General features: G+C 42.7%; 1 protein-coding gene across 3 annotated transcripts; it reads left to right on the top strand.

Annotated features, from left to right (window-relative positions):
* Positions 1 to 882: 882 nt before the first annotated feature.
* On the top strand, positions 883 to 8,980 carry LOC147888758 (Metal-dependent phosphohydrolase). Of its 3 annotated transcripts, none has more exons than XM_087392649.1 (7): positions 883 to 1,140; positions 1,302 to 1,332; positions 1,477 to 1,498; positions 1,600 to 1,697; positions 1,787 to 1,885; positions 1,994 to 2,169; positions 8,610 to 8,980. In XM_087392649.1, exons 1-7 carry the CDS (start codon positions 1,036 to 1,038, stop codon positions 8,694 to 8,696), a joined length of 618 nt encoding a protein of 205 aa, XP_087248775.1. In that variant the 5' UTR covers positions 883 to 1,035; the 3' UTR covers positions 8,697 to 8,980. The 3 variants fall into 3 exon arrangements, with proteins under 3 accessions (XP_087248775.1, XP_087248774.1, XP_087248773.1); XM_087392648.1 differs by lacking the exon at positions 8,610 to 8,980 and adding an exon at positions 7,412 to 7,875 and having other exon boundaries at positions 883 to 1,203; XM_087392647.1 differs by having other exon boundaries at positions 885 to 1,203.
* The last annotated feature ends 239 nt before the right edge of the window (positions 8,981 to 9,219 follow it).

The following is a 9,219-nucleotide window of genomic DNA, read 5'->3' as shown; positions in this document are numbered from 1 at the left end:
AGAAGGCAATCACATAAGGATGGATGAAAGCGTTCTAAATGAATTGCAAAGGTTACGCCAACAATCTAATTGGGTGCTCCAGTAAATGGACTTCGGGTCAAAAGACAACTAGTACAAAACGTTACAAAGCCTAAACACAAGATCATACCAACTCCATCGAGAAGACATAGCAAGGTCCAGAAGCGTCAATGCCGCAACCATATTATGCTTGCAAGAAACATACACGCACAGACAACATGCAAGGCTTGCACCTCTTCAATAAAGCTTCAATACTGCAAGGACATGGATTAGCAACTTTTTCTAAACTAGAACTGGTAACGATACAACAAAGCGAGGCATACAATGACGGTTGCAAATGCATGCCACTAGTTTTCAAAACACAAACAAATAGTAACATTGCAATCCTTAATACATACAAGTCGCCAAAGGCAAAAACAAGAACACTGATAGAAACAATCAAAACGATGCTAGCAGAAATACTGCAAGGAACAACATCTTACGTTGTGGGAGACTTCAACATTGACTACAACTTCGACGGAGCACCAGCAACGGCCTTGAAAACCATGTTTCGACAACACAACAGCACTACGATCCACGAAACAACTATAGATCACATCTGGGCTGACAGCATCACCAAAATAAGGAACAAATTACATCTACTGGTCCGACCATTCGTTACTATACACAACCATACAAACATAGGAAAAAAGAAGCTCCATCAACTTCAAACAAGAAGGCAGGCGCACTGAGGTAACCTCATATTGTTTGTTAGCATGGCCTTCCAGGTAGAGCTATAGTTTCACACCATTTTTCGCCCTGTGGCTCTCCCTACTATATTGGTTCTCATTCTCTCTCTTGGGCGGGGAGTTTGCAAAATCATTGGAACTGTCCTATAGAAGAGAGCTTCAATGAGAGGTGAGGTGGTGCAACAAATGAATCATTGATTCATCTTGACAATTGTTTTACTTTGACAAAACCGAACGAATTGAATTGAAGGCAGTGCTCACTTGTTCCTCATGGTCGTCCTGCTCAGCTATGGAAGTTGATCGCCATAGCGAGCTGGTTCGAAGGGCCGAGGACCTCGTCCGATCCGTCATGACCCGCTGGGATTCCTCTCACGACTCCTTCCATGCCTTCCGAGTTCGTAACTTAGCCCTCTCTCTCGCCTCCCTCGAAGGCTTGTCTCCCCTCCAAACTCACATCGTGAGCTCCCTTTCCTTCTCTGTTTTCCCTTGCGGTTTTTTGCATTTCGTGATTCTTTCCTTTCATTCTTTTTCCTTCCCTTTCCTCCTCTCCTGCAGGTGGAGCTCGCTGCTCTGCTTCATGACATAGGTACGCTAGCTGCATCAGCTCTCGTGTGTCTGTTCCAAGCACGTCAAGCGTGGAACGAACGGACAATGCCTTGTTTTCTGTTTTTGCTCTGTAGAGGAGTTGATTGACGGACTTGCCCTTCTTTTATGGCCGTAATGATTTTAGATGACCACAAGTACATTTCCAGGTGAGCAATGGCTTCTTCCTTTGAGAGTTAAAGCATGCAAAATCCATGTCCATCAGCACGATGAGGTTTGCATGCTGATCGGCGTTCATGTTTGCTACCAGAGACAGAGAAGAACATGAGACCGCGGAGGGATTCTTGTCAAGTTACGGTGTGCCACCAGACATCATTCGACCTATCATGGACATCATTCATAATATGGGTAATTCGCCCTTCTCGAACCAATATAACCTGTTCTTCTAAGGCCCTACGAGACATGCATTTCATCGTTTGGTCTTGTCATTTCTCTAGGTTTCAAGGAAGAAATTGCGGGAGCTTGCGATGGTCAAGTTACCCCCGAGTTCGCTATTGTGCAAGATGCAGATCGCCTTGATGCAATTGGAGCAATCGGCAAGAGATTTGACTGCCCCTCCCGTCTCTGTTAAATATAATGTACGAAGTAGGATATTTTCTCTTGCCGATGCACGTTCACATGTTCGATTCTTTTAACCGTGTCAGGCATTGCGCGCTGCCTCACTTTTGGTGGCAGCAGAAACCGTGTTCTTCACGATCCAAGTGTTCCACCTTGTATTAACTTGACAAAACAAGAGTACATGGATCAAGAAAGGAAGCAAACCACGATGAACCACTTTCACGAGAAGCTGCTGAAGCTTAAAGAGCTTATGAAAACAAAGGTGATTGCGTCCCCCTTGTTCCATCAAGACACTAGGGGGTTGATCTCTTACTCGAAAAAGAAACGTGTTTGAACCTAGTTTTTACCTGGCTAAAGGTTCAGCTTAACTGTCAAAACCTTTGTGTTAGTGGCTTCAAACCTTCACCTATGCTTGCAATTCAGACATCAAGAAGACTTTGAATGATGGAAATTGTGCATCAGAGCGCTGTCTATATGTTTGAGGCTTATCAACCTGATTGTCTGTGAAATGGAAGATGAGATTGGTCAAGAAAGGACTGCCTAATATACATGTTTTCAACCTTTGATTGGCTGTCATGAGATTGAAACTGCACATCGTGTTGTGTTTTCAAAGGATTCCAGGATTCATCTAGATATATATTCCTGCCTTTTTGGACTTTAGAACAACAAAAAATCTAAATTTGTATGATTGGATATATTCTAGTCTTACAAAGGTATATATTCTTGTCTTTTTGGTGGACATGCAAATTTCACCTTGTGAAGTTTTCATCCATGTTGCAACTTGTTCATACTGTGATAAATTCTTTCTACCCTATCAGCGAGCTTGCCCTAAGCTTAGGAATGCTCGTTCGTGAGAGACAAAAAGGAAATTGTATAGTCTTCACTTCCCTGCTGCTCCCTTTCTGTGCACCACGTTGTGCTCTTCTGCCTTGCTGTAGATAGTAGATATGCACGTGTGTGCTCTTGGAAAGCTCTTGCTGCTGATCACTGATCTGGAGGCTGAAAGAAAACTTAATGAAAACCGCAAGTGGGGCTCCTTATATAGGTGCCAAATGGCAGGCGGATCGGTCTGTGGCCTGCTCCCTACCCAGACCAGTCCTGCCTCTGCCACTAGGGTGTTGGGCCCGTTAATGGACCCTCGTATGTTCCCTAGTGTTGGCCTTTCCCCAGACTGTTGCTCCACTGTTTTAGGGCTCAGACCAGCAAGACCCGATATACCAAGTGACGTAGTGAATTAACATTTTTGCATATGGTTTAAATCACTATGTGCCCTGTGGCACCTATTTCTTCCTTTAATGACTGTAAGGGCTCTACCCACAATTTATCACAATGTAATGCTGGGCTCACTACAGGTGCTAAGGCAGTGAACCAGCCTCTCTACAGGCTTATTATTATTGAAGAAGGATGGAATTTTTACGTTGTGCATTGAGTACAGGGCCCTTTATAAAATCACAATCAAGAAAACATTTGCTATACCTTGTGCAGATGATCTATTTGATTCTTTGAAGGGAGCAAAAGGTGTTCTTTAAGATTGATTTAAGGACTGATCATCAGCAGAGTAAGGTAAGGTGAAAGTTGAGGATCTGTCTAAGACAGCTTTCAGAACTCAAAGAGGGCACTATCAGTCCAAAGTCACGCCATTTGGGCTGGCTAATATCCTAGCCACTTTTGAGGCCTTAATGAATAGGATTTTGGAGCCCTACCACTGCCACTTTGTACTTGTCTTCTTTGATGATACACTAATCTACAAAGAGTATGATGGAGGTTATAAGCAGCAACGAATGTCCTTGTTAGTTTCAGCATCTTTAGCTGATAGTCTGCCCTGGTTTAGGGCTGAAATAAGTGCTGGAACAGGCCCAGCCATTTGCCCATGTGTGGGGCCTTGGGGATGGTGCAAGGCCAGCATACAAGCAGCAAATAGTGGGGGGTGGGCCGGGGGCCATTTATAGTCCGGATCCTAGGTCGGCAAAGCAGCTGGGACTGTAGTTTGCAGTCAGCTGTACAGTCTGCAGGACTCTTAGACTGTGTCGGCCCAGTGAGCAGCAGGTCAACTGGCTGACAAACTGGTTGGCCAGTCTGTGAGGGCTCCATGTCCTCTATAAACGGGCCCATTTGGGGGCAATTCCGTCTGCAGTTGTCTTGGACTTTCCAGGAAGCACACGAAGGGGCAGATCTACCCCACAGTGGAAGAGTCTGTTGTAGTCTAGAGGAGGGTGAGCTGGACCACTCACCTTGTAGCTACTGAAGTTGTCTAAAGGAAGGCCTCTGGCAGTAAGAAAGAGGCTGCATCAGAAGGTGCAGCAAATGGATCCTGCTACCACAGCGACATTGTGCTGTAGGTGTTGGTACATATGTTGGCAGTATTTGTATTTAGGTCTTCATACCAACACATATTGCCTTGGCTGGATATCTGAGCATTCTGTCTCTAGAGTTGAAGTGTCTTCTCATACTACAGTGTGAGTTGATGTTTGAAGTGACAATGTGTGATCTCAATATACATCTTTCCACTGCGTGGGAGTTGGCTACAGCAAGCAACTCTCTTCTCTGATACAAAGATGGCTGAGTGTGAATTTTATCAACAAGAGGATAATACCTAGGGCATGTTGTTAGTAGTTACTAAGGATTGGATTATGGTGGACCAAAAATGATTGACATGGTCAGGGCTTGGAAAGTGCTTAGGAATGTAGGGCATTGTTAACCATGCAACCTGCTAGCTTCGTTTGACCTGCCCCATGCATCATCAGCTCACAACTGATCCGTGTGTACTAGGGCTGATTCATCAGTCATAGTGTGGCCCCACAACTCCGAGGAGGCTGAATCGCCTCGACTGATTATATAGCAGAGTCCAGTGTCTACAAGTTCACAACATGCATGCCTTTTTTGTGCAAGTGGCCAGTCCCAAGCGCTTAGAGGTCCTTCCCTTTAAATGCATGTGCTACTTCTCACCCTAGTTTGACTTCAGCTTGTGTCTGTCTACAAGCTTTAGGATCTATAAATCTATGCCCACATTCATTCAGCCTAGAGGAGCTACAAGACCAATTTGACAGATAGGATTACTATCTTCACAAGTTTCCTTTTAATGGAAATGATATGAGTCATGCAAAGGTAACAACAGTCAGCAATGATCAGAGATTAAGCAGAAATTCTGATTACCATCTAAAGTTATAGATGTGGTCCAATGGAAAGATGAGGTATGTAAATGCTTGCAAAAAGGACTATCATGGGTTTGACCCAGGGAGTATAATGGATTTTCCTTCGATATTGTCTTGTACTTGATACATTGAAAACACTAATCCCAACTTTGCTTTCAAATCACGAGTGACGGCACTGAGATTAACCTCCATCCTATCTCTGTGTCAGCTAGCTCACATGATCATCCCACATGTTCAGGCTCTTGCATGCTAATCCACAAAGCGCACAAATCCCTAGATGGATCTAGTCTGCCACATGTCATCATTCTAGGGTACCTCTTAAATGCATCATTTACCTCTCTCTTGGGATCACATTTAATTCATTTGCCCCTCGGCACATTTACACATTTAATGCATTTAAGACCCATAGCCTTAGACCCATCTAGTCTGTGCCATGTCACCCTCATCAAGGACCTTGACATTGATTCCTTTGACTGTTTACATGAAACACAATAAAATATAATACAAAAGTTGATCCTCTAAGGAAAATGTCCACTGATCCTTCTGAGGTCATGTTATCTCGAGTTGAGCATAACATTCCTTCTCTCTTCAAGTATCAGTGTCCGCGATAATAAATCTGGGAATGCTCTCCGCATCTGGTACACACGCGATGATAAATCTGGGAATGCTCTCTGCATCTGGTACACGGATTCCCAAGTAGCCTCAAATAGAGGTAGACCATGCCATGCAATCAACACCGTGGGTATCTTCCGATTGCGTACTTGCATTGTTCCTCGATCCAGGATTCTTGTTGGTTTGCGCCTTGCATTATCCTCTATCTCCTGAAACAAAACAACACCCTCGATTAGTGGGTGCAAAAACTTCTTTAAACAAGAAACATGAAACACTAAGTGCACCTTACAACCCTGTGGCAATTCTAATTGATAGGCCATCTTGCCTATTCTTTTTAGAATAACCACGGTCCACAATATCGAGGTATAACTTAGCACCCTCCCCTACAGTCAAAGACTTGGAGTGTGAAGGAATTCTGAGAAAATCCTTAAATTTCCTAACGGATCTGTTTATGCCTTAGCTCTATCCATAGCTTAGTTTTCAAAGCATAGACAACGGCACACAATTGTATTCCTCCAATTGCCTTCGCACCTCAGCTTCTTCAGTAAAACTTAACCTATAGGGAGGCCTATTTACAAGTTATGCCCCCGGGATAAGTTCAATCTTATACTGCTTTGAGATAAGCCATAAGGCAACTCATCCACCCGTCTCCTATCTAATCAGCCAACTTGGCCATCTTCTCATCTTGGGTAACATTAGTGCTAGCCGATGGACCATCAATCAGCTGTACCGATGCTATACAAAGAAACAAAAACTCTTCTTGAGTTTTTCGAACTTCCATTACGGAAACCAACAGTCCCTAAGGCAAATCCTTTCACCTGGCAAGATATACAGCACATCATTCATCTGGAACTAATAAATGTGCTTTTTCCAATCTATGGCTGGATCCTTCCCAAAATGCCAAGCCTTACCCCGGGCTATATTTGCGTGAGCAAGCCTAATCATTTCGAAATCTAGTTTCTGCACATAGTCTTGAATTCGAAGTTCCAACTGGGTAACCCTTTGGTCCCATACTTCAGTTGAACTTCCATCTGCCATCCTGACTGTATATGCATAGTCAGATGGACGAGTCTTTAATTTCAACCTCTTTACGAGCTTGGAGTTAATTACATTGTGCGATGACGCTGAGTCAGACAACACAATGACATCATGATTGGCCACTTGCCCCTTCATCTTAATTAACTCCGTATCGTTAAAGGCTGTATACCCCCTTGCTGCGGGCTTTGATAGGATATTATCAGGTGCACTATGTACTAGCTATTTTAGTGTTTATTGGATGACAACCTTTGGGTCCAGGGTGCTTCTTTGAACAGTGCCATGACCTGATGTATGTAGCAATTGAGAAGCTCCTCGAATATTCGCAGCTAATTCAACCACTCAGTTTAGTTCATATGTGTTTGCATTTGCGGTTGGACACCATTGCACAAATTTATGTGTACAGTCTGCAGTAGGGCCAGAAAGTTTGCATCTATGTGCGCAGCGCAGCAATGAAACTGGAGCACTGTATTCTCGTCTTTGTTTGCTTCTGTGTTCTTGCTTTCTTTTTCTTTGTTTGGGGGAACTTACTACATCATCAGCCATACATGACTGGACTCTCGAGTGAAATTGAGCTTGAAAGACCTTGAGAGTGGAACTGGTAGCTGTCCTGCATGAGAAGTACTGTTGTCATACATTCATTTATGGACATATTCCAAAATGCCTTATTGACGATATGCAAGAGTGGGCTTTGGACTGCTATAGGGATGCGAGTGCTGGAACTCAGGACCGTTTTTTTCAAGAGGTCTAAGTGGAGAAATGCCCTGTCGCCAAAGCTTTGGACTGCTATAGGGATGCGAGTGCTGGAACTCAGGACCGTTTTTTTCAAGAGGTCTAAGTGGAGAAATGCCCTGTCGCCAATTTTAAAAATCACGAAAACAGAGGGGTCATTTTCATAGTTACCTTTGTTGAAGAGCCTTCAATCCTTTTGTGGCAATCGGAAAGCCAGCTCTGCCAATATCCAGATTCATGTGTGATTCTTTGATTTCTTTTGCATTGGTGAAAGACACATCTTATGGTCCCTTGGAGCTAGAGAAGTGCACTAATCTCCAAGTACTTCTTTTGCAGATTTCTCTTCAGGATAGTTGGCAGTTTGGATGCACACTTTCGTACAAATTATCTTGGCCTAGTTTTTTGTTTTTTAATATAAAATCTTTGAAAAAAAAGTGTAAAAACGGCTGAAAGGGAAATGGTATACTTCAAAATTTCCTGATATGTTTTTGTTTGTGCACACTCACGTGCACTTGGGCATGAACACAATGCATATGCATGGATACATGTTTATGTGTGCACGTTCGTGCATGTGCATGCATGTTTCACACACATGTGCATAGCTATTCACATGTCTCTTTCCCTTTCTTCTTTGTGCTTTATGTTGGTCACACATACATACATGCACAGATGCACAAGCATGTGCACATGCATGCAGGTAAATGCACTTGTGTACAAGCCTACAAGCATGTGTATGAGGTTGATATTTGGTGGATCTCTATTCTTGTTACTGGATTTTGTTCCCTTAATTAGTCAACAGTAGCTTAACTGAAGGAAATTAGTATCTGTGAAAAGCATGTATCTGCTGTAATTAAGCTCTTTGTTCAATTTTTGGCTGGTCTCTTATTTGTCTTTTTCCTGTTGCTTTGTAATCATTTGCATGCTTCACACATTCTTCTGTGAACTAGTAAAACATCATGAAATGTGCAAGTTTGGCAATATGATGTTTCACACGTATAAAGGTTGTGGCTGGAACACTTTTCCTGAATCTAGCTCTTCATATGTTTCCCAAATATAATTTGCATTTGCATGGTTCGCTAGTGTCTTCTAAGGGGATGTATAAGATGGGCTTGAGAATGCCTCCTCTTCTGTCACTTACATGGTCCCACTGCCACATTTTTTGTTTTCACAGGCGGGTAGACAAAGGGCAGAGGGAAGGCATAAAGTTATGGAAGACTTTCTTGCAGAGTTCTATGGAGAATGGGAAGGAAGACTCTAGACACATGATGGTAACCATCTGTTGACTTTTACACATACGGGATTGTTGTATCTAGTAAAAGTACCAAGAGAGACTGATTTTTAGTAAGCCCATATAGTCACAATTTCTTTTTAAAATCGAACATAGTTTGTATGGTGGGGGATTGACCATGCATGGTGCATAAAACATAATGAATTGGTATGCTCATACAATATATGTATGTGTAGAAACCTATTGCAAGAACATTGCTCAAGCACAGCCCATGTACTCAAAAAGTTTCAGAAGGTTCAAATTTTGTTTATACACTAGGGCATGCATATTTTCTCATATTTTACAATCAAGGATATAATGCATAAGTGTCTACAATTGTGCATCGATATGCTTATACATAAGCGTATGTGTCCAATGGTCATGCAACATTAAGAGGGTCCTTTGAGTTTAAGTGTCTAAAATTGCACATCAATATGCTTATACATAAGTGTATGTGTTAGATGGTCATGAAACATTATGAGGGTCATTCTTTGAGTAAGGCCCATATATTCAC

Source organism: Dipteris shenzhenensis, chromosome 21 (assembly GCF_047967505.1).
Source record: "Dipteris shenzhenensis isolate YYH24624 ecotype China chromosome 21, Dip_SZ_1.0, whole genome shotgun sequence".
Classification (NCBI taxonomy): domain Eukaryota; kingdom Viridiplantae; phylum Streptophyta; class Polypodiopsida; order Gleicheniales; family Dipteridaceae; genus Dipteris; species Dipteris shenzhenensis.
The sequence above is the reverse complement of the archived record's forward strand: the minus strand, read 5'-3'. Positions and strand labels throughout refer to the sequence as shown.